This window comes from Gymnogyps californianus, chromosome 10 (assembly GCF_018139145.2).
Source record: "Gymnogyps californianus isolate 813 chromosome 10, ASM1813914v2, whole genome shotgun sequence".
NCBI classification, from domain to species: domain Eukaryota; kingdom Metazoa; phylum Chordata; class Aves; order Accipitriformes; family Cathartidae; genus Gymnogyps; species Gymnogyps californianus.
The window spans coordinates 29,836,364-29,861,576 of record NC_059480.1 but is presented as its reverse complement, the minus strand read 5'-3'; the positions used below and the strand labels follow the sequence as shown (position 1 = coordinate 29,861,576).

Sequence of the window (25,213 nt, the reverse complement as noted above, 5' to 3'; positions counted from 1 at the left end):
GGAATTTTGGCAGGTGCAGCCCAATCTACCAAAATACTTAGAATGTTGTCACTGAGTTTGTGGCAGGACAAAGTTTCTATATGTTCATATGATTTTTGTGATTGCTATGAGCATTGTAATCCTATTTGGCACTAAAATAGAATTTAAGTTTGTTTAATACAGATGTGCAAGTTAGGTTTTTTCACCAATGGGAGGGGAAAGAGCTGTTTTCTTAAGAGTTGAAGCATGAGCATACCATGTGAACAAGGAATTGCTTTGTGTTGTCTTCTGCTGTGAAATATGTTTTGAGTTGATCAAGATACAAACTTCTGCAAATTTGATATTTATATGTACTTTGTGGAGCTTGGTTTGTGGATAGTTGGCAAAAGCTCTGAATATTCTTACCTGTGTCCCAAGCCATGTAATTTCTTCATGACATCTGTCTTAAATGTGCTCCCAAGGCTTGTTCATGTTGGCAAGTATGAAACTGGTATTTTTGATAGGATGCAGGAACTGTTTCTAGGAGAATGTTTTCCACTCAGATTGCCTATTCTGGTCTGGGAGTCAGTGTATTGGTGTTAAAAACACTGTGTGTTTCATAACCCCTTATTATTAATACAAACAATACCGTTAATGTATTAAGAGGTAGGCAAGGGGTTCTCAGTGTCCGGTACAGCAGATACATTTATCTGTTGTGTATTGTCAGTTCTCATATCAAGTTTATTTGGACATCCTTGTCTTCAAGTGGGAAGGGACATTTTGCTCTCCTCTTCTTTTGAAAGTGTAATCAGGAATGTATTTTCTATTGTACGTACAACAATACTAGTGCTGCCTTATCTTCATGGGCAATACGTTGTCTGATGTATTCCAAGTCAGTGTATTTACTTCATGGTTGTCTTGCTGCTCGTAGATACGCTGTGATACAGCACACCCCACATTTTTCCCTCCTCAGTTCTGACCTGGTGATCCTGTTCAGTCCTGTGACAGCGGGATGTAGCTCCTCAGGCTTAGTTTGTTTTGTGAGTTCTAGGATGCAGAGTGGGAAGGAAAAAAATGACTCCCAAAATGCCCGAAGTTACTTAAGGAGAACTTTGTCTATACACACTGGAAAAGCAGGTGTAAAGTGCTGAAGATTAATGCAGAGTCAGGTTTAACTTCTTTTGTGTGGTTTACAGTATAGTCTTTAATTACATACACCTATATTTCTGTGTGCTATAAGCTGCCTCGTTCAATTAAGAGTGTAGTCTACAAATGAGCCACGGAATTTCAGGAGTTGTAAGGCTTTTTTACTTGCATTTGAGGCAATAGTTCTTCGGCCCAGAAGAATCTGTATGTATGTAACTTTGGCAGAGAAAACTGCACTGTACATGCATGTTGTTTGCAAGGACAACTTTATTTCTGGTATTTTATAACCTTGCTCAATACTATTTTAATGCTTTCTCTGCGTTGTAAGGTATATGATGAATTTACTGTATTGGCTAAAATACTGTGATAGCTTCAAGTGTATTTTTGCTTCTGTCATAGTAAAAATTATTTGTATTTTTTGAACGATTGTTCTTTATCCTCCCAGTTTCACCGACATCCTCTTTGTTAGGGCAGGCTGATGGGAGAAACTGGTACATCTTAATTTAGAAATAAAAAATCATGAATTTCATAATTCATTACGGGTTCCTGTGACCGTAACTTCTGTTCCGCTAACCAGTTGAAAGTTTCACAAAGCATCATATGTCTGAATGACCAAATCAGAATCATGAGAACTGTTTTTGAAAATATCAGCTGTTTCCTCCCATTAGTAATAATGAATTTTAATTATCTTCATGTTAGTGTCAGTTTAAATCAAATCTAACTCTCCAGTATTTGCTTTAATTAATGTTGAGGACCTCAGATCATGCAACAATGCTTTCTGCTTAAAAAACCCACAAAGGACAGGACAGGAAGACAGGAATTCTTAGGTGTTTCTTGATTGTGAAAGAGAATGTAGTAGTCTTGGCTGTGATTTCTTGATTAAGTCAACAAAGTTACAATTTCAGAATGAAATATCTACAGTCAAATGAAAACAAATCCACGTGGAGCCGTTTAAATAAGAAGCCTCAATTTGGAGGTTTTCCACAATCAAACAATTTGGATGGCCTAATTGAGTTTAATTGTTTGTGAAGTACTTTTAATTCCTCCAATAAAAGAAGTTAGAGGAGATCCAGATGTTCTGATAATATTAAGCATGTACCATCTACTTTTAAAACTTGTCCCTGAATTATTTTAACTATTATAGCAATATTGGATCCAGTGTATTGGCTGTTGTTTTGTGTTACCGCTATTTTAATTTTGTCATTTCAAGTAATTTCTTACTGTGACACTAGAAGAACTGCTAGGGAGATTTAGTCATCCATCCGTGGACCAAGCAATTGTTTTGAATTCATCAATGAAGGTGGTTAGATTTCATGCTGAATGTAGCACTGAATTGTTGCTTGTTCTGTCCTCTGAGTAGGAGGTGTACTGGATCGTGTTTTTTGTTGAATGTGTTGGAATTTTGAATGTTGGATTTTTTTAGCTTGATTGCATTCAGGTGTGAGTTTTTATAAGGGGAATAAGATACTTTGTACTTCTGTGTTCTTAAGAGATTGCCTGCATATAATCATGTTATAGCTAAGCCTAAGAGGAATCTGAAGTTCCTCTGTATACAGCTGATCATTGTCTGTCCTAAGTCTAGATTATGACTGTAGCAACAGTACAAAAAGAAATTGTCAGATGCAACTTGTCAGTGGAGAACAGAGGTCCTGATCTTTGGCATTAGGTTGTGTTTTTGCAGTGAAAGGCATTTAGAAGCGAGAGCTCAGGGGGAGGTTCCTCCTGGCTGCTTCTCGTTAACAGTGACTACCACCGTTCTCATGGGGCTATTCCCGATGCCAGTGATTTTCTGGGAATTAATGGTGATCAGGCTGTATGCTCCTCTCTTACTGTATCCCAAGTTAGTAAGTAAAAGGCTGTTGTAGGAGGCTGAGTTAGGGTAATTCTCCATTACTATTCCTTGCTCTAAAGAGTTTTTGTTGTTAAGACAGTCCTCTTCAAAGAAAAACAAAAAGGTATTTGTTTAAGCACTAAAATGTATTGCCTCACTCAGTAGTTTTGTTTGGAATAAACTTTCTGTGTGAGAGAGTTCTCTGTCATTCTTTTCTAAGACTGTGTCCAGCAGACGAAGAGTCTGTTGTCCAGGTGGATCATAATGCAGAATCCCACTGAGTCTTTCCCCTCTCAGCTTGTGAGCTTGTAGCTGTCCCACCGACCTTGGGTAGTACAGTCGGGTTGTAAGAGCAAGACACTCAGAAATGAACGATAGTTGTCTCAAGTTCTGTAGATGGAAGTGCTGCTATTAAATGATCTAGGTGATTACATAGTTAAAATGCGTTCTTTTAAAAAGCAAATTTAGAAAACATCTCCAATGTCAGTATGCTTATAAAGGCTTATAATATGCTCATATAGATTAAGTGTATTTTTGTGACTCGTACAGAGTATTGATGCAGAACATGTTATACTAGCACTTTGGTGAAATTGTACATTGACGTTGAGTTCTGTTTTAATAAAATAAAGTTGATAGGATATGACATCTGGGGAAAAGAAAGTGAAAGGGTAAAGTCAGTAAAGAGGTAGAGAAAACAAACACTGGTTTCTTTTTTGTATCGGAGGGTGGGGTGGGGAGAGAGAGGCATGGCAGTAATCCATCCTGTGTTTTGGGAACATCATACAGCACAGAAGCCTCTACATGTAGCTCTTGAGAGATGGGCGAGAAGATAGATGGGCATCTGGCCAGGATTCTTATCCAGCTCCACATCTTTCCTCTCTGGAATTCTCTATTCCTTTGTCAGCTAACTATTCCTCCAGTTCATATTGCATTTCTCAATAGCACAAATTAAGGCTAAATCTTAAACCCCCGCATTACTGCAAGCTGTGGGAAGTATATATACAGGAATTTAAACCCCTTTAAAAACATTAGGAAGCTTCTAAGGGGGGGGAAAGTATTAAAAGGTACAGTTTATGTGGAAGTTCAAGGACTCAGAAATGAGGAAATGCTACTTTTATGGCTACTTGTGCAGCTTCAGTTTATCCATTTGCCTTTTTGTGTAGAAATGGCTATATAGTTTAATAAATCATATTCTCATATTTTTCCCGTACAGAACCTTGCTTCATTCAGTGCGTGAGTGGCATGCACTAAAAGACATAAGGGAGTTACGTGGAAGGCTGAAACTTCTTCCTCTCCCTTGCCCAACCCAAGTTTTTGGAGGCTTGATTTTGCAATTTAGTAGAATTTTTACCTTCGTATGCATGCGCATTATGTAATTGCCTCTTGTTTGTGTTAGAAGCCGAAAGACCCGCATTGGATTAAATGCCCATGGGCACATGGTATTGAGCATTTTAGACTAAAGCTTTGCAGACACCATTTCTTACTACATTAAACAGGATATTTAGTGAATGTTGCAGATTTGCACCATGTTGTTCCTGTGTTTGTGGATTGTGAGAGCATAAATTTGAGCGCCCTATAATAAGTGTGGAGGAAGTTGGTCTTTCACAGGCATTCAATAAATTCTGTGGTCCTAAGGAACAGCCTTTATCAGTCATGGAAATGACATTTCAACCTGAATCGTGTTTGTTGCCTAGATTGGGACTCTCATTGGTGCCAGAAAAATAATTATTTGGCAGAGACAAGTGGAAAGTAATCTGTAACCCATTCCAAAGAACACTGAGTTTCTAAGCTGAGCAGTACTGTGGATTATTATTTTAAGTGTTAGCTTTCGTCTTTGCTGGAAAGAATTGAAATGTTCAAAATTTAAACATTATATCTTTAACATTTGTGTTGTATTTGATGGGCCAAATTTTGTGATTTGAAGATACGTATGATTGTAAAATTGGCCAATTTTTGATGTGAGAGATTACGGAATGAAATCTGTTACCATTGCAGTTAACACGTGTTAAATTTGAGAGGGCGTTCAAAGTTCTGTTCATGCAAATGTTTGTTTTGTTAGGTTTTTTTTTTGGTTTTGTTGTTGTTGGAGGTTTGGGGGGGGTTGTTTGTTGGCTTTTTTTGAGGGTAACATGGTACACTCGGTGACTTCAGTGAGGGTGCAGGAGTCATTGCTCATACAAGGAAGGCATTCAGGCCCTTAATTTGTGTGTTTGATACATTTAAAAAAAAAAAATCTCTTTGGCAAAGGAAAAATACAAAAATGTTTGTTTTGCTTCCTCCTAACCCCTCTCCTCACTTTTTTTTTTGCTTTGATTAATGATAAATCAGCAGTTTTAAAGAACAGTTTCTGTTAGAAAACATGCCCCTGTATTTCCAGACACAAGCTGTTGTTTTTTGCTACTGCTTTTGATGAAAATTTATTAACATAGCAGAATTAACTTCCTTTTAATGTTGTGAGCTTGTGAAATGCATACAAGCATACTTTACAGAGTACTTGTGTTCTTTTTTAAAGGTCTCAAAAATGCACACACTGTACAGGAGACGCAATCTGCTGTCCAGACCATGAGTCGCATTTGAGCATTTGTGAATTTCACGGAAGTTGATAGAACTAGTTTGTATTTGTTACCTGTTGGTATCATGCTGGTTTTGCAAGTGTATATTTAGAACAAATGCTTTTAATAGAATTACTCTGGGTACATGAGGAATTTTGCTCATTTGGATTTATGCTACAAGAAGGGAAGATTAAAATTAAGAATGTCTAAGGATGATTAATATCATGTGAATGTTCATTCCTGAGTACTGCTTGCATTGCTGTGTGTTGCCTAAAGCTTTCTGAAGTGCTACTGTTGTAATTTTTGTGTTTTATGCGTGCATTCCCATGGAGGTTACATGCTCTTAGCAAAAGGGACTTCTATCTCTAAAATAATCATATAAATTAAAGATTACTTGTTTCTTAGAAGTAAATGTAGAATAACATTTTGCATACTTCTTTAGAAGAAAAGTTTTAACTGACCAATAGAGCCCGGTAAAATGACAGAGGAAAATATTTTCTATATGCCTTGACTCTCTGTTTTTTTTGTTGCAGGTATTAAATAAAATATGCTGTTGTCAATAGGAATGCTGATGTTGTCTGCTACTCAGATATACACTATTTTGACTGTTCAGTTATTTGCTTTCCTGAATCTTTTACCTGTGGAGGCAGATATTTTAGCAGTAAGTATAAGAATATTTTTCTACATAGATGAAATCTCTATAAAATTGTATCTTCTTTTAAACTATCCTATTAATGAATCAGTTAGTACAATAAATGTTATAGCAAGTTACTTGGAATGGAATTGCCTTAACAGTTTAGTTCAATAAAAAAAATAAATTGTACATTTTCAAATGAGCTTACAGATGACGTGTGCTCAGATACCATGACAGTGAAGGCACTTAATTCCCTTAGTCATTTAGAAAGTTCCGATCTGACCAGATATCCTATAGCATGTTACAACCCTCTTAAAAGAATTCCATGATTATTTGGTTTAGACAGCAATTTAAGTTTTGGTGATGGATGCCGTTTTGTAGGGTAACTGTATATAAATAAATAAATAAAAATAATCTTCTGTGGCTAGTATAATTTATGTGTGCGCTGGAGGCCTTGTCAGTAAAGTTTTTGTATATGTTACACCTAGATATATTTTTTTAAATAGCTGATAATCTCTGCTGTCATTAAGAATAATATTTTTTGGGTGTGTAGAATTTTAAATGATCAGGCTAATAAACAGTATAATGAACATAGGGTCAGTGGTAAAAGTTGTTGCTGGGCTATTTATTACCAATTTGATATATCGTGTAGTTTTATGGAGGAAGTTGTATGTGTCTTTGTAGGATAGAGATTAAGCCACTGAAATAATTAAACCTAAGTACTGTAGTCTCTATATTCTGTGCTAGTTACAGTGATATCCAGGAGAGTTGTTAATATCATATCAATTAATTTAGGAGAACAGAGTGAAAAACCATTGAAGCTAAATGTTAAAATAAAAATACTAAAAAGTTTATGGTAACGTGCGGTTGATGAATACTGAATTATGTTATTTGGATTTTCAGGTTGTTACTATTCTATTATTTTTTGTATATAAAAATTTTAAGAAAAGATTAATGCAGATAGAGAATTGCTTTATTATGGAACTGACATCACCATTCTATTGTGAAATTTTAAACTGGCTTTCTACTGTAAACCTGATTTTCCCCTCCCCCCTTTCCTCTTTTACCAAGCCCGTGCTTCCTCTTTTCATAAAAACCCTAACTTTCATTCTTGCTGCTTCGCCCCTTAGAAAAGCTATTTAAAAAAACAAAACAAAAAAACCTGCCAACCTCAAAAAAAAAAGAAAAAAAAAAAGAAAAAAAGAAAAAAGCATTTTGGAAGTTTCGTTTAATTTCTTCTATTTAAGCTTCCATGTGCAGTATTCTAAAATAATTCCATCTAAAAATGAAGTGTCTTTTATTCTTGGATACTTGGAAGTTCCAGATCTATTCTGAGAATATCTTTGAAGTAGGAAATGAAGAGATGAACTAGATGCTTATTAAAACTTTTCTGTGAAAAGGAGCCAGTGGAATGCTTAAGAGATATTCTGAAGAAGAGGGAATGTTTGCACACTGTGTCACATGGAATTGAAGGCATACAGATAGCTTATTTATTGAAGGCATACAGATAGAGATTTCATGGTTTAATGATTGCCCGTTTGGGGAGCAGAATTCCAGCCGAAGTTTTGGGTTCGCCAATGAAAGAAATTCTTCTTTTCCCTACCAATTTAGGTGTATTTTTATGCTTCTGTGTTCTTACATAGTTGCAGCCTCAAATGAAGGTTTATGTTTGTATAAAGTAGTTATGTGTATATGAAGCATGATTGGTTATTTTTTAAATAAGGGATAAAAATAAATAGGTTTGTGTCTGACTCCTAGCTTAAGTTGGGGCTCACTGAGTGATTCAAGGGAAAACTTACAGTAGCACAAGCTCAGGAAGGATGTTTTGAAGAAGGTGGACGACTGAATAGTGAGGATGGAGGACAACAGCATACTGGCGCAGAGCTGTGCTATGTGATGGCAGGATGGAAGATCAGGAGGAGAGGTTGTATGGAGCGGATAGGTTACACAAAACAAAAATGCTTCCTTGAAATTTAGCTCCATTCCTACCTCTTTCCCCTCAATTTTATTAAAGTCTGTGGGAAGGAAGCTCCTTTGAAATGTTGCTCCTTTGAAAGAGTTAAGATAAATCATGGTCATGTTTTTAACTTTGAACTATAGTTTCAGTTCCCCTGTCTAAGTCTGGCTATTAGGAAATGTCCCTCTGAAGTAAACACGATCCTCACTTGACTGTTCTGTATGACAATTGGATGATACAATGAATAGACAAATATTTCTGAGTCATTAAACTATTTAATAAAACTTAGCAACTGATATGCATTCAAGTCAGTTACAGTATAATTCACAACTTTTGCAGGAAACTAACTTTTTTTACTTTTAATGAAAAAAGTGTACACACAATTTGCACTTTTTATTGTATGGATTCTGCATTGGTTGGGCATATCATAGAGCTACAAAAGATGAATAAGGAAAGGGGAAACAAAGCTTCCACAGATTTAAGGTCTTCACAGTATTCCTCTGTTTTGAAGTGAAAGCTCATTGTTAGTATAAAACAAAACTGTAGAGAGTTTTCAGCTACTAACCTGAATAGCTAGCAGGGAATTGAGAAGGGATAACATATGGAGGCTATTCTTTGCCTACAATAAGCCACCTGTTAAAAGCTGTTCTTCCTGTATGCAGGTGAATTCAAAGCAAAAAAACCAAGAACAACACCATCCAAAAAAACCTCCACACCCAAACCCCCCAGCTCTTCAGATTTTTGCTTTTTTGGGTTGTTTGTAGTTTCTCTTCTGCAAATATGATGGTATTTGAATTGTAGACAGTAGAAAGAAAGATGTAACGTACAGATAATTTAACGGAAGATCTATTACTTACTTTCTTGTTTTGACAACTAGATAGGAAAAGAATGATGTTGCTATGTGAATGGAAGACAAATGGAAGAAGCAATTTTGTGATTTCATTGGCATGGTCACAAGAGATCCTAATAAATATTTTAATCTAAAAAAATACTCAGTGTTATTTATTTCTATTTATACTTGTTATCTCTTTCTCTCTTGTTGCAAACCTGAATTTTCTTTAAAATTTATTTCTCTTAGTATAACCTTGAAAATGGAACCCAGACCTTTGATGATCTACCTGCTAGATTTGGCTACAGACTGCCAGCAGAAGGCTTGAAGGTAAAAAAAAAAAAGCATATATCCTGAATATATATATAGAGTACTGTATCTGCTGAACACTTCTGTAAGCTAAAAAAGATAAAAGTTAAATGAATATAGTACTGAAGAAAAATAAATACAGAACTGATTAATCTACTGCTCAAGCAAAACAAATGTGCAAAGGGTCTGGTATGAGCTGTTGCCTGTGAATAGGAGATTCCTCTCCTAAGAAGAGAATTTTGGTAATTTGACCTTTTGTATGTAAGAGAGAATTTGCTGAACATTTTTAATAAATAAATTAAAAATAGCTGAATGATGGGAATAGGAAAGTAAGTTTGGTAGACCATTGTTTTCTCTGAAGTTGGTGGCAATACTGATACATGATGTCAGTTACGTTGCACTGGTATCAGTGGATGCCAGATTGAATTTTGTCTTGATTTATGTTTTTAAAAGAATATTTGGAGGTTTTATTGTCTCTGTACGGTCATATATTGGCGAGCCCTTTCACACTGTAAAGTGTGGAAAGGCAAGAGGGATTATCGTCCTTGCATGTGGCCCACATTAAGAGTGCTGTGTAAAGGAATTGTAGCTCATTTTCTTGGGCACGTACAAGATCTGTTGTCAGTTTGCTTCCCTCCTTGCATTTCTTAAGCAACTGAATGGAGAAGCTCAGGGCCTGCAGTTCTGCCTTAACCCCCACGTGCTTTGCCACTAAGCTGGTGGCTATGTAGCAGGTGATTGATCATGCACTCTCTCCTTGTACAGTTTCCTTTCAATTGCAATCCGTGCCCCATAGCAGATGAGAAGTTCCCCATTCTCCCAGTGTTCCTCTCAGGCATGTGTTGCACTAATGCTATTTTATTTTACTCTGTATCATTAAGTGGGGAAAATGCAAATAGCACATACATATGTTTTTGTTAGTTATCTGTTACAGTGTCTTATATTCCAAATAAAATCCTATTGGGATAGGAATGCTGTGACATGACTTGAAAACTGGTCATAGGATTATTAACAGAAGGCACTAGTAAGTGATAATATATTGAATTAGCAGAAAAAGTACATGTGACTTTTAAAATTTTTAAAATTTTGTTAATCCAGTTTGATATATAAGAATTAAAAAGCATGTAAATATTATACCATATTAAATTGTAAAATGCACCTAGTATTAGAGAAGACAGAAGTAAGGTGTAAGGATTTGCAAATGCTAATGGAGCTGGAAAGGGAAAAATCATATTGACATATTATGCAATATGCATAGTGCAAAAAATGTCCAAGATGCCTAAACCATGGGAATACATATAGGACTTTATTTTGCACTAGATATGAAATTCTGAAGACCTGATGTCTTCTGACATACAGCAGCAAGCATGTTTTGTACAGCAGGACAATTCCTTTTCCATGTGTCTAGTGTGGTTAATATGCTTGGAATGTACTAAGATGTGTAGATGACCTGAATGAAATCAACAGGAGGGAAATTACATTCAAGGTGAAATGGGAAAGGACTATGAAGAAGGTTACATAAATGTAGCTTCCATAGGCAATGATGAGAAGGCATGTTCTATGTTTTCTGACTTCTGCTAAGGTAGTGGCTGTCCATACACTCTCGTGGCAGTACTCAGTAACTGGTGTAAAGACAAACTCACTTTTATCTGCATAAAATAAGATAAAGGAGGTAGAAAATAAATTATTTAAAAATAAATTATATACGGTGATGTTAACATTGTAAACTGGTGTCATAGTCCTGCAATAGAAAAGTATTTAAAAGCTAGATGAATATCGAGTTCAGTTATAGTCTTCACATCTTCCGAGGTAAGTTTGTTGCTGAGATTATGTAGCTGATGCTTGTTGTCAAATGCTGGTGCGCTGTGTTGAATTCAAGAACAATGGGCATGCTGCATTTTTCTCTTTGCCTGACATAAGATGCCTATTCAGTGACATGAACCGTTTACTTTCTCTAGGATCACATTCTTGCGGTGTCAGTAAGTTTGTTCATTTCAGATAAAATTTATTTTCCGTTCCTCTCCTGTACTTGAAACACACATCTGCGAGAAAGGCAATTTAGTTTAGTCGTCCAAACAGTTTACTACTTGTGTGAAGCTCAGGTTTCATTACTTTTTTTTTAATTGTGGAAGTGGCTACATGGAGTCAGTCTTGTGGCAGTAACTTGTTTGTCTGGCTGTCACTTTGAACAGTGTATGAGTAAGTATTTATGACTGAGATGTATATGTTTTTATTTTGTATAAGAATTCTAAGCTGTAAACATATTTAGGCAGACCACCTTCCAAGTTCTGGTGAAGGGGAATTGCTATCATGTACACACCTATGGAGACCATGAATAGCACGTGAGGGCAGAGCTGCTATCCTATTCATTCTGTCTTTAGCCTGTATGGCCACAAAATCTGGCTCTGCAGCATCATTGATGTTGCAATGCTTGTGAGTAAACAATATGCAAAAAAGGAAGCTGATGTGAAGGTACAGGGTTGGATCACTCTCTGATGGCATGGTGTCTTTCTAATCCCAAAGGGAAATAAATTGCTGTAAGAATTCATGTAACTCTAAGAATTCCTCTGCAAATGAAACCTCAAGAAGACTTCGTGCCCAGTGGGATTTATCATGGGGAGAAGTGGTGTCAGAGCTGTATAGTTGTTTACTGACTATACTGAGAAACAAGGGTGATTAAGTGATTTGCCCAAGTAGTGAGCCAATTTAACACATCAAAAATAGATATAAGGAGCTTTGATTCTAGCCTTTTTAACTGTTAGATGGCACTCTGTCTTAACTAAGATAGATGTCATCACCTGTGTAGAAATAATAATGAGTTTTAGTCCTGAATGTAATACTAAAACTTTTTTCTTTGTTTGCATTAAGATTTTAATTATTTTTAAAAAAATGCTATGATACTGGTTGAAATAGGGTAAAAATGGTATACTTTTTCAATGCTTATGATTAAGATTTATTAATATGCAACTTGTAAAACACAGTCTGTCAGATGCTATAATCACTGGTGCCAAAGCATAAATGTGGGTGCTTTTTTTTTTTTTTGGCTTGTGTGCTCCAGTTATAAAGTGGTCAGTCATTTGTGCCTGTGTCCTTAGAAGAACAGCTCCTCGATTAAAGATATTTAAGAATGTATGGTAGCATTAAGAAAAATCCAGTCTAGTCATAGTTAGCCTTTGGTTTCTATGTATGCATTTCTTGAACTGTAACATGACATTGTGTGATTTTGTGTAAAACTTCCCTGTAGAATGCAGTTGGTTCCAGACATACCACTCTAGTTTAAAAAAAAGTAAATACTTTGCGTGAACCTATGTAACATAAGTAGCATTTGCTATATGAATCAGGGGAACCTTAAGGACCTACATTTGGCTGTCAGCAAATCAGTGTAGAATTTTCAGTGGATATTGCTTTTAATTGTTATAGACTGTGTAATGCTGTGCCTGTCACCACAAACTTGGCAAAGAACAGATTGCTGGTGCAGCTTCTCTGCCAAAAGGGGTATTATCATTACAAAAATCTATTCCTCGAAACAAAATTGCTTCTCTCTGTTGTAGATTAAACTTTATGAATAATATATACAGATAAAATGCAAGATTATATATAAAAAGTACATTTAAACTGACTAATGTATAAACTGTGTATATATGTAAACTTACATATATTTTATGTATTTAAGCTGACAGTTCATATATATGTTTATATATAATTATTATATATAGTAATTATTTCTACACAGGTGATGACATCTCTATATATCTGAAGCTGTCAGTGAAAACTGCGAGTTTAAAGCTCTCAAGGATGTATCTAGAACTGTAGCAATAATTGCTTGAGCCCACAGCAGTGCAGCTTTTCATGATGTTTATTTGCATAAACCAAATTACTTATATTCTTATTTTCTGGCAATTCACTGCTCTTTATCTGTATGGTAATTTGCCCTGGCTTTAAAACTGATTTGAACAAGTGTGAATCTTGTAGGGATATTCTTATGTCAAATGATACTGCATTGCATTAGCGTCCAAAAGCCTCTATCAGACTGTGACCTTACTGCACAAACACCTGACAAAGAAAGTGATTTTTCTGAAGGGGTGTATTTCAAATGAAGGGTAGACAAAACCTCCTCTAGGTGTACAGTCTGGATTTTTCTGTATCTTGGTAATCAAAATCTGTTGTGAAGAGACTGACAGAAGGGGATCTAATTAATATCAATCTAATTATTAACTAATTAATATTAATCTAATTAATAAAGAAGCTCCTTTTCAGATCATCTAGAGATTTGACCAAGGAAGCACACATATTCTAGCAAAGGAAAAAGGGAAGGTCTGTTCTCTTGAGAGCTAGAACAAATAGTATTGTGCAGCATGCCTGATACTCTTTTGGCATTTGTCTTGTGTAAATTTCCATATCAGCAGTGTTTACAGAGCATTTACAGTAGTGGGGAAGAAAGTTGAAGGGAGTAGTCAACCCTGAAGTCACAACATCGTGACTACGCAACAGAGGGACTAGTGTCAGTGCATTCACTACTCAGGTAAGCATGTTTCCTCTGAGAGAAGCTGTAGAATTTTTCAGCAGATATTAAAGCATGAGATTAGGAGAGTTTCTTCTCCAAACATTTTCAGTGGTAGAGTACTAACTCAGTCACCTAAAAACGATCCAAAGATTGCTTCAAAATTGATATTGCCAGAATTTCCTACTTCTGTGAATCTTTCAACTGTAGTAGATTTGATGTTCTATAGTCTTTGAAACCAGCTATTTTGTATGCTAGTTCAGTGTTGATTTCACCTAACTTTCTCCGGTTTCCCCTTTTAATTGCCAAATACTAAGTTTGTGTTAGTGCTTTTCAGGCTATTATACTTGTTTTCTTGATTAGTCTCCATATGTCTTAGGATAGTTCCACAATATTAATGTAGTATATGCAGTCCTCTTTATGCTGAATTATACTGCAAAGTCTGAGTTATGTACTTCAGATGGTGTAATTGGAAAAACTGTATTTTCTTTCTAACTTTCTAATTCTTTACAGACATAAAGATTCTGATGAATCAAAATAAATAGTCAGGGATGTAGCAGAAATCTTGCTATGATGTGGGACTGAGTTAATACTAAGAATTTGTTTAGCTATTGTATGAAAACATACGGTTTTCTTTCACTATACTTGTCTGCCAACCCTTTTGTTAAGACAAAGAGAAATGAAGCTCCTGTTTCTGTTCCTGTTTTCTAGGGGTTCCTAATAAATTCAAAACCGGAGAATGCATGTGAGCCTATAGCCCCACCTCCACTGAAAGACAACTCGTCCAGTGCTTTTATTGTGTTAATTCGAAGACTTGAGTGTAACTTTGATACAAAGGTAAGATTTTTTTTTTTTCCCCCTCTCTGTTTCAAGGTCTTAAAGAATTTACTGGTGCTTCAGAAAAATAACTATAGCTAACAGCAGGATAGATACTGATGTGAAGGGAAGGGAGAATTTTATTGTCTACAGGCAGATAAAGCAGTATTGTAATATGATTTAGTTGAAGATTACCTGTTTGTGAGCCAGCTTACATGGCAAATAAGGATGATGGATGCTGCAGTTTTATAATAGAAAGCATTCAGTAGCAATATCAGCTTTTCTTGCCAGTTAGACTCTTTGCTGCCAGGGATCACAGGGGAGATTAGGGAATGGAAGTAACATAAAAGCACCCAAAATCTGCAAGCAACTTTCCTGATTTGTTTTTATTTTTAAGAGCTGGATCATCTTCTTGTGGCTCACACTGAGACCCCATGAACAATGATAGTGTCACAGTTGGTTGATGGGGAGAGGAGACAGTGCACTGCTGGGTAGAAACAAGCACAAGTGGCAGGATGGGAATGTTTTTAAACGGGTACAACAGCTAGATGTTATATTATAAAAATTTTGACCTACAGCTGAAGTGGAGTATTGTCTGTGTTATTTTAAAAATAGAAAGTTAGAATTATTTGTGTTTGGCTAGAATATATGGTTTTCTTGAAAATGACCCTGATACATGGGGCAGCAAAGGATGTCTTAAGGAAAACAGGGCTGTTCAATTTGTTGTTGACTTTCATGAGCTAAAAGGAGATCCAACCGTACTTGCTGCTATGTGGTATGTTCAGTTATGTGATATTGTGGTTAAACATGTAAATTCTACCCAGTCTGTAGATTCCAGCTGTAGAGGCAGCTTCACTGCTCATGTAATCTACCTTCACATCAAACTCAGGAATGTCATATATTTTGTCCCATGAATCCTGTCACTGTGTGTGTATATGGCTTAGTGGGAAAAGGAAGAGCAAATGACTACTTGTCTTTTTCACGTCCTCTTTGCCTGTCTAATTGCTGCCCCTGAATTGATGGGACAGTATTTCTGCTGAAGACAATGTTAAAGGAACAGGTCAGAACTTTTCTAGTGGAATACATTTCTAATCAGAAATACAGTAAATGCTTGTTCGCTGTAAACAACTTGTTTTGTTGAGGAAGTCAACGTTATGACTGAGCCTTCAGCTTTTTTACTCTGGTGCTAAACCAGAAAAATCACATCTCTGTTGCTGGTCACAGAATTCTGAGATTCTGAGAAGCTTTGGAAAGGTGCTCAGCTAAAGGCAAGAGTCAAGCAGGGGGAAGACGTGCAGAATTGCTTTTCCACATAGCTATCAACTTAGTAAATTTGAACTCTTGTATTTTAATTTTACACATCTTGATTTGCCACATACAGTCAATGAGTGTTCCTTGCAGAAAATGGAAGATTTGTACATTACCATTGAGGGATTTCCATGGTCAGTTCTCTAAGGGTTAAGTCACACTAGCTCTGTATGTAAGCATTTTTTGGTTATGTTTTACATTTCATGTAATATCCATGGAAAAGTGGATTCCCACACATTTCTTTGTTAGACAAAGAGCAAGGTAGAAAGTGGATCAGAAGTTCCAAGGCGAGCATGGGTATCTATGTACTCATTGGCCAGTGAATTCACTTTTATATTATGTTCTTGATACTATTGCAATATTGTGTTATATAATTTCATACATACTATGGCATTTTGCCCTGAAGTTTCTGTCAGGAAGTGGCATGTGCACTGAGGTGTGAGTTATGTTACGTATCAGCTACTTGACTGACAGGATGCAGATTTGAACAAAAACTGGAGTTTATTTGAAAGTCCCATCTCTCCTTCTGTTTTACTTTGAAAATTACAAATACACATGCATAGCTGTTTCTTGATTTTATTGTGTATGAATCTTTACTAGGCCAGAAACCATCTCCTCTTCCCTTCCATCTCTCTCTTAGCATCTAGTGATTTCTTACAGGAAAAATCATGTCACAGTAGGAGAAGGGTAAAGGCTGGAAGCAAGTGGAAGCAGTTCAGAGCCTTTTGGAATGTGTCTTCTCACTTGTTATAACTGATTTTTACTGCTGTTTGTGTTGGTGACCAGTGTGGGAAGGGACTCATCAAGAGAGGGTGGTGCTGTGTTTTCAACTCCTGCATAATTACAAAACTACTTTCTCAAGCCTGCATTTAGGGTCTGGTCATCAGTGACTCTGAAATATGTTGTTGACATCATGTAGGAAGCATCACATATTTTCTGCCTACATAAAAGGTTTGTTCAACAAAATAAGCATCATGTAAAATTGTGCTACGTATGGAAAACCTTATTAGAATGGTCTGGGATTATATGTAATTTAAGTAAATGATAGCTCACTATATTAAAACTGCCTCTTTAGACACAAAAGCCAGCAAATACATCATTAAACATTACATCATTTTATGTATGCACTATGGATATTTTCTGTAGTGATGTAATATTGGCCAAACTCCCAACCATGCATTTATGTTTACATCTAAAACTGATTTTTTTTTTTTATATTGGGATTTCTCAAGGTGTCTACATTTTCCAATAACATTGTTCTGCTGTTTGGAATATAGTTGTTAGGAATATGGGGAGAGAATCTGAATTGATGGCACTCTGAGGCACGTACCTGTTGAGTAAAGAGTTGATTGTCATTTTCTTATAGTGGAAAGTTACTATGCAATAAGAAATCACTTCCTGAAGCTGTACCATCCTGCTTAGATGTGTCTTAAAAATGGGTTAATGCTTCAGTTTTCATGCACAATTAATGTTTTTGTCTTTGGGGCCCTGGGTAGCGAGGGTGAAGTTGCAACTTCACAATATAATTGAACAGGCAGTTGCTACTGCTTTTTGCAGCTAGATGGTGTCGTTAAGCCCATGCTCGTTCATGGTAGCTTGTGCAGAAGGTGCCTGGCTGTGATTGTGTTAATGTCACTCTTTACTCGAGTGTCAACTGAATATCTTGTAGGCATATTCATGTGTGGTTTTACACAAACACCATCATTTTATAATCCAGTAATTAAACAAAGGGCCTATGTTATAAGTAAGTGGCAAAAGTGTGTACGGAACTAAAACATTTCCTTAAGTAATGTAAATTATTTACTACCTGTCCTGAAGGACATATTTCAAGGTATAATGGACAGTTAATAGACAGCTATTCAGGACATGATGTTAAAGAAATACAACAAGCAAATGAAAAAAATTAATACTACGCAGAAACTGTCACTAATTACCTTAGCACATTTATGTGAATTTGAAGATTAAGAACGTGTGATAACCAGGGAGCTTTAAAGCTCAGATCACTCAATGAGCTTTTGTATTCCTTTCTTCAGTTTCAATATGTGGTGATTTGTGATGTGTGTTATCCGTGATGACTCCATTACTGCCATTCTGTGTCACAAGCTCAGATATGTAGATGTTCAATGCTTTTAATGCTTTCCTTGTCTTACTTTTGACTGTTTTATTTAAAATTCTCAGGCCTTTTTTCTTTGCCTATTTTTGCTGTTGTGCAGCATGCAAAAAGGCTTCATATTTCAAGCTTGACCTAGAGAACCTTTTTTTAGAATAATCAGTGAAAGTTTTCCAGCTTTACAACTCATGTTCCTCATTATTGTTTGTCTCTTGAAGTTGGGAGAGTGTGTGTGTGTGTACGTACGTACGTACGTACGTACACACAGATTTTCCCCTCTCCTAACTTTGAGGGTAGAGGTCTTGAAAAATAGCACCAGAATGTTCCCCTGGGTTTTTCAGATCTGGTGATGATAGTCTGCTGTAAAAGAGAGATGGTGGTGATTTCGTGGTGAATTAGTGTAAGACAGAGTTCCATAACATTTGTTGGTATGTATGTTTGTTTTTAAGGGTGGTGCTGTAGTTGGTATTTGTTGACTGATTAATAAAGCTGTTGTGATGCCATAATATCCGAATGGTGCAACTGTTTTCTGGTTTCAGAAGTATTTAAAGCTGTGATCTTTTGTTCAGTTGTACTTAATAGTTGGTTGTTTGCCTGTTCCATGAATAAATATTTGCATTACAGTCTCCTTAAATACATGCATCTAAGTGGAAATAAAAGTTATCACCATGTCCCATACTAGCTTAATTCAGAGCAGGTCTGTCCAGCTATAGGCAAGCTTATTATGTAGTTTTAAACAGGAGTTGAATACAGGATGAAACCCAAATGTTTCTGCAGGTTCTCTAGTGCTTTTTGCATCTTGTGATGAGTGTTTATACTGTTGTGGATGCATTAGAAACAATATCTAAGATGAATAGTTGTAACTTAATTATGTTTGCAGTAGTGGTAGTCACTGCATCAAATGCCATTTACATGGACCTTAGGCTTTGCTTGTATTGACAGAAAAGCCAATATGTATCGGAAATGTAACTGGTGCGCAATATATTTATAGTTTTGTACCCATATTTATAATTCTGTACTTTTCCATAAGAAAGCTTCTGATACGTGGGCTGTCAAGTAAGGTATTTCCACATCTCTAAAGGCACAGAAAAGATACTACCCGTGTGACTCCATGAGCTGTCAAGTGGTAATTTCTAGTTTACTGAAGTAAGTTAGTGCCTTTATTTTCAGTTATGATTAAATATTATTTTCATCTACCCATGGAAAGTTTTTAATCCTGTTTTTAATATATATAAAAACTGTCTGTCTGCAGACAATATTAAATGATTTTTCTGGAAAAATAACATAATTACATGAGTGTAAGAATAATTATATGATTTTATTTTGAAAGGTGACACTTGTTTTATAAGTGCAAATGATGTTGTGCTAATATCTATTAACTTCCTGAAAGTGTACCTTGTCTTAGAGAGGACAGACAGGTTACTGTATTTTGAAGCAGTAGGCTTTCTAATATGTATTTTGTATGGCTTACAGGTTTTAAATGCACAGAGAGCTGGATACAAGGCAGCTATAGTTCACAATGTTGATTCTGATGACCTCATAAGCATGGGATCCAACGACAGTAAGTACAGGTATCACTTCTTCTCTCCTGTTTGAAAATCATTTCACCCACTAGAGTGTACAGTATTAAAATCAGTATAAAGTATTACGATGAACTCGCACTTAAAAAAAACCCAAAACCACAACCAAAAGCCAACAACAAAACCAAAACAACCCAAACACAAAAATAACCCAAATCAAAAAAAACAAACAACAAAACCACTGCCAACAACAAAAAACCCACCCCAACCAGAAATCCTCCTGCTTTTAACATTTGAAAATGGCAGATGTTTGTATAAGAACATATAAGTGTACTTGTGTATTATTTGTGGCATTAAGTTTGTACATTCTCTGAGTGTTTCTTTTGTTTTTCCTTTAAATTTTAGTTCAACTGTTCTGGGTTAAATGGTTAAATTTATGAGATAGATTTGTATGACTGATGTGGAAAATAGCTGATGTGTTGTTAATTAAGTAGAAATATAGGAAAAGTAAAAAAACTCTACTCTTTTGGAAGGAAATCAAACTTGAAAATACAACTTTTTAGTATTTGTTAGTGGTTCCATTTTGTTGCACTGTTGTGTACATTTTTCTGTTCCTTTGGACAAATGGGTTCTAGTTTCATATGAATACGTATTACATGTACATATTTTCAGTTTTTCAGTTGGAAAAAGAATGTTTAGAGACCCGTGCGCCGTTTTCTGATTGATTCTGATGCTAGCTGTTCTGAGTTTAACCTTTCATGGAGTGAATATGTTCAGAACATCTTGTAATCTAGTTAAAATGTTGGGTTTGTTTTATGGTGTGTATTTTTTGTCTATAGTGCTGTTATGACTTTCTTTGTGGCATTTCTTTATTTTTGTCCAGTCTTTGAGCTTGCTCAATATGGAACAAGAACGTAAAAGAACAAAAAAAGTCTTTCCAAGTGGAAACACCATTGAGTAAACTAGGAAATGAACTTTCAGCAAACTAAATGGCAGCTGAGTAGCCCAGAAAGCTACGTGCAAGTGGTTTTAATGAATTCCCAACCTGTGTGAATCTTATTTTCAGGTTTCACTGAGAAATAAAAATGTAGAACAAGTTCACAACAAATGCAGACTTGGATAGTGTGAGGTGACATTAAGACATGTATGCATTTGCCTTGGGGAACCTGAATGCTTTGACACTGACTAAACTCAAGATACTTTGACCCTTAAATGTGAAGCATAAGTCAGAGGTGCAAATCAATATAAATTGAAGCTGAGGAGAAGGTTTTCTAGAATATGAGATTTATCTTTCAATCACTTTTCATTTGTGCTGCATCTTTTGAGCTTATTATTGCCTTTACTAGTAAGCAGAGAAGGGGGAGACAGTTCTATGCAGTTTCTTGAGACTGAAATGAAGATGTAGGATTTGTTCATTCTCTTCTTCCTTCTTTTTGACCTTTTCTAGCCACAGCTATTTCCAGTGTGTTTGTTTATATTTAGGGTGAAAAGGAGGGAAGAAAGATTAATTAAAATTTACAGTACCAGATCACAAAATTATATAAGTTGCCAGAAATTCTGGAAATCAATGGAACTGTGTGACTTTATCAAGTCTCTGAGTAAGAATGATGTTCTGGTTAAACTTACTCTGATGATGCCTTTTTTTTTTTTTTTTTTTTGTCAAAATATTTTGGTTTTATGCTCCTCCCTTTAAATATTCCATTAAGAATTTTGAGCTCTATACCTGCAATAAAGTCCCTAGATATGCGGTAGGAAAAGTAATACCACTTCCTATATGACGTAAAGATGTAGCATGCATGTGCGTCAGTCTATATGTCATTATGTTAAAATATGTCTTCAGTTGTGATAGTCTCATAATGTTCAAGTCTTATGTCTTAAGAGTGCCCATAGAGTGTCCGCATAATAATAGTTTTATTTTCCTGCTTTTTTTATACAGTTGAGGTTTTAAAGAAGATTGACATTCCTTCTGTCTTTATTGGCGAGACGTCAGCTAATTCTCTTAAAGAAGAATTTACTTATGAAAAGGGGTAAGTTACCTCACATGCAGCTGTGTTATTCCTTGCATTAAGTCATTGCCTCTTTTTAATATTTATGGATTTAAAATAGGATGTTGAGATGACAGAGGCTATAGGTATTCCAGGTGAAACCTTGTGCCTGAGAGCAATGGGCAGAAAGCATTTTAAAAATTAATATAAATTACTTTTCTGCAAGAGGGTTACCATATAGTTATCAAATGTTACTCCTTTCATTTTCATATAGCATTAAACATATGAGTTTAGCTAATGATCTAGGAATCACAGAAATGTTTGTGAGAGTATGCGTATTTCAGATCTGAGGGTGTGTTCTTTTTACAATATATGTCAGTTCCCATTGAAGTCAGATGTTGGTCTTTAAAAAAAAAATTTTTTTAAAATCATCCTTTATTAATAGTTCTAGAACAAGTCAGAGAACTTCCTATGCTAGGTGAATCTGCAGGATGCATTTAAGATGATTCTAACAGGATGCATGATAAGGTTTGTCAGTACAAATTCTGTTCTGCTTTTAAGTTTGAAACTTTAAAGCATTGCAAGAACAAAATGGTTAAAATATATACCTAGAATAGGATGGAAAAGGAGGTGTGTTTCCTGTTATTAGTCTAATGATCTTGCTGCTTCAGGTCTCTCTGTCCTTTCACTAAATTGATCAGAAGAACTAGATTGTGTCATTCTTAAGTAGACACCTTGCTGATGAAACTGCTTGATAAGTAAAGTGTGGCTCCACATGAGTAGTGGTTATAGAACTACTAACACTTTTATACATTGTACCTTCTCAGGTGTTTCTGACTGCTTGTGCCAACAGAATAATAATGGGATTTTACTTCCTTAAGTATCAGTAAATACTAGTATTCAGATATCCAGTTGCCAGCATCCGTATGAGGTTCTCTAGGAAGATTTTTGGTTACTGTACTGTAATTTATTGACTCTCCAGAGGACAAAGGGTACACTTTACCATGCTTCATGACTTGAAACTAAACCTCCCGTATAACCCAAAATGCTTTAGTAAATAAGAATGATTTCACAGTATCTTTTGATAGTTGTGTTACATTTTTCTCATTCTGCTATCAAAGCAGCTATGAGGTTGTTTTCCTGGTTGCTTTAGATTTATTTATAATTGAAGTCAGTAAGTAGTTTTAACTCCAAAAATGTTCTAAGAAACGTTGTTTTATCCTTTTATTTAATTGGCTTTACATTATGTGGATATCAGCTGAATTTTCTATGTTGTTGTGCACAGGTAGGTATTCCTTTAGTGTGTCTAGCGATAACCTTTTATTTTAATGGGTTTTTTCACTGTATTTATTCTTTAATTCATTGTTCATTAAATTCTAACCTATTTAGAAAGTGTTATCTTTTTCTCCCCACAGTGGCCATGTTGTGTTAATCCCAGAGTTCAGTCTTCCTTTGGAGTACTACTTAATTCCTTTCCTAATAATAGTAGGGATCTGTCTTATTCTCATCGTCATATTTATGGTAAGTTCCTTCTTTTAATAACATTTCTTCTTTCAAACAAAACATCATAGAACTGTCACTGAAGTTAAGGGATACAGTAAAGGAACAGCGAAAGCTCTGTATATACCTGTACCAAGCTTACCTGCAATCCTTTATTTTCTCAGCACAATAAACAGGTGCAGAATTTTGGTAAAGTGATCTCAGGAGCCCCTAGGATGTTCCACCTGGCATATAGCTACTTACAAAGAATTGTCCTCACTGCTACTCTGCCACTGCACAAGCACTTTCTTGTTCGCCCCATAAAGAAGGACCTGTCCTTGTGCTCTCGTACACTGAGAGTATGTCCCACCTTACCAAACTTGTACGGCTTAATAAACGTTAGTCCCACTGTTCTACAGTGCAGGTCTCACGGTTTTTTACTGCAGGTATAGTAATCAGTCAGCAAGCTCAGAACCTGTTACAGCATATAGCATATATCTTACAGCATATACATTACCTATAGAGGTTCTCAGTTGAGCACGTCTCCTATGAAAGGTAAAATAGTATAGCTATGTATTATTTCAGAATACTTAGCATCCCACTTCTTGGGATCTCTGCTAGTCTGACCAATTTCTTATTTTACCTTTTGATAAAAATCAAGTAATGCGTCAACTGTTCTATAACACTTTCTTAAACTATTTCTTTCTGTGTGAGTGTTTTTTGCACTGCAAGTTATGTATTTCATTGACAATCCTGGGCACATTTGGCACAACCAAAATTGCAGCAGCTCTCTGAAAGCAAAGCAGAAGTGATCAACTAGAGACGATGTAAAATTCACCAATGCTTTGTCTTCTGGTGGTAACCTTGATCATAGAGGACTTTGTCTCAGTTAATTAGGTGAACGTATAGCCTTATCATTGTATCCTGAAGGTCAGCAGTTTGAGATAAGGAGAGATGGTATTTCTAAACGAGAGTGGTCACCAGGGATAATATTCTGTGAACATCTGTTGTTCTGAGACCATCAGTATTCCAACTTGGGCTTCACTAATGATCTGCTTATAGTGCACCTAAGTTGAAAATTCAAACAAAATACTGCTTATCTAAGAAATGGAATGAAGAAGGCTATGAAAGGGACAGTAGTATCATTTTGAAAATCATAAGTACTGGCTTTGCACCCTATCAGAATATGGTGTGAAGCACTGATCCGTTATTTTTCAGAAAGATACTAATTAGGGAAGGAAGAGAAAGGCAATAAGAATAGTTAGGGGTTCTCTGCTTTAAAGAGCGATTTAGAAGGTTACCATTGAAGAGGAAACTAGTGAAGGAGGGGGGACATATGAAAACTATAATCACGAGGAATGTGAGCTTGACTTTTATCATGACCACCACTGTGGAAATTCAGAAATAAAGGAGATGGTTTTTACTCTCAGGATATTTCTTTATATTTTGCTTTAGAGTTTTTCCACCAGTTCAGCTGCTTTTGTTTTTAGATAAGTTAGTTGCAAAAATTCTTTATGGACTTCAGTGCTGTTATCTTCAGGTCAAGAAATGAACTAAATTACAGACTAATTTGCACCAATCACTTTAGCAAGGAACTAGTTACATAACAAACCCAAGGCTAATCCCACTGAAAGGCCACCTCTCCTTAGAACTGCAGGTGTTTCCCTCACTATGAAAACAGCAGTTTTCTGCATCAAAAGTGGCATTACAAATGTTATAGGAGTGAGCTGAAGAAATTTGTAAAGTGTTTGTCTTTAGGGCATAAGTGAGTTCTCTTAGCAGAAGCCATAGAATCGTGGAATGGTTTGGGTCGGAAGGGACCTTTAAAAATCATCTTGTCCACCCCGCCGCTGCCATCAGCAGGGATCACTAGATCAGATTGCTGAAAGCCCCGTCCAGCCTGACCTTGAACACTCCCAATGATGAGGCATCCACAGCTTCACTGGGCAACCTGTTCCAGTGTCTCACCACCTGCATCATAAAAACTTTCTTCATTATATCCAATCTAAATATATCGTCTTTCATAGATACTGATTCTTTTAAATTTGGCTTTTCAGAGCTGGATCTTTTTGTATCAGCTTGCTGATACTCTGAATTAAAACAATTTTTTACTTAATGTGTGAATTTGAGAGTTCCAGATTCCAAATAAAATATATAGGGAAGAACCATCTGTACAGTCCAAAAGGAATAAGCAGATGCTAGGTAGGATTAGCTATGAGAAGGGGAAATAAACATTTGGTGAGGAAAGTTTCAGGCATTTAAACTCCTCTCCAATTTC

The 25,213-nt window shown here is 35.9% G+C and overlaps 1 protein-coding gene across 2 annotated transcripts in view; it reads left to right on the top strand.

Annotated features, from left to right (window-relative positions):
• The window catches only part of RNF13 (ring finger protein 13), a 45,203-nt gene that overhangs the window by 784 nt on the left and 19,206 nt on the right, over nucleotides 1–25,213 (top strand). For both annotated transcript variants that reach the window (XM_050902405.1, XM_050902406.1), the window contains exons 2-7: nucleotides 6,021–6,148; nucleotides 9,157–9,237; nucleotides 14,429–14,554; nucleotides 19,425–19,512; nucleotides 21,408–21,498; nucleotides 22,872–22,977. In XM_050902405.1, coding sequence (XP_050758362.1) covers nucleotides 6,035–6,148; nucleotides 9,157–9,237; nucleotides 14,429–14,554; nucleotides 19,425–19,512; nucleotides 21,408–21,498; nucleotides 22,872–22,977 — 606 coding nt within the window. In that variant the 5' untranslated portion in view covers nucleotides 6,021–6,034. The remainder of the gene's footprint in view (nucleotides 1–6,020; nucleotides 6,149–9,156; nucleotides 9,238–14,428; nucleotides 14,555–19,424; nucleotides 19,513–21,407; nucleotides 21,499–22,871; nucleotides 22,978–25,213) is intronic.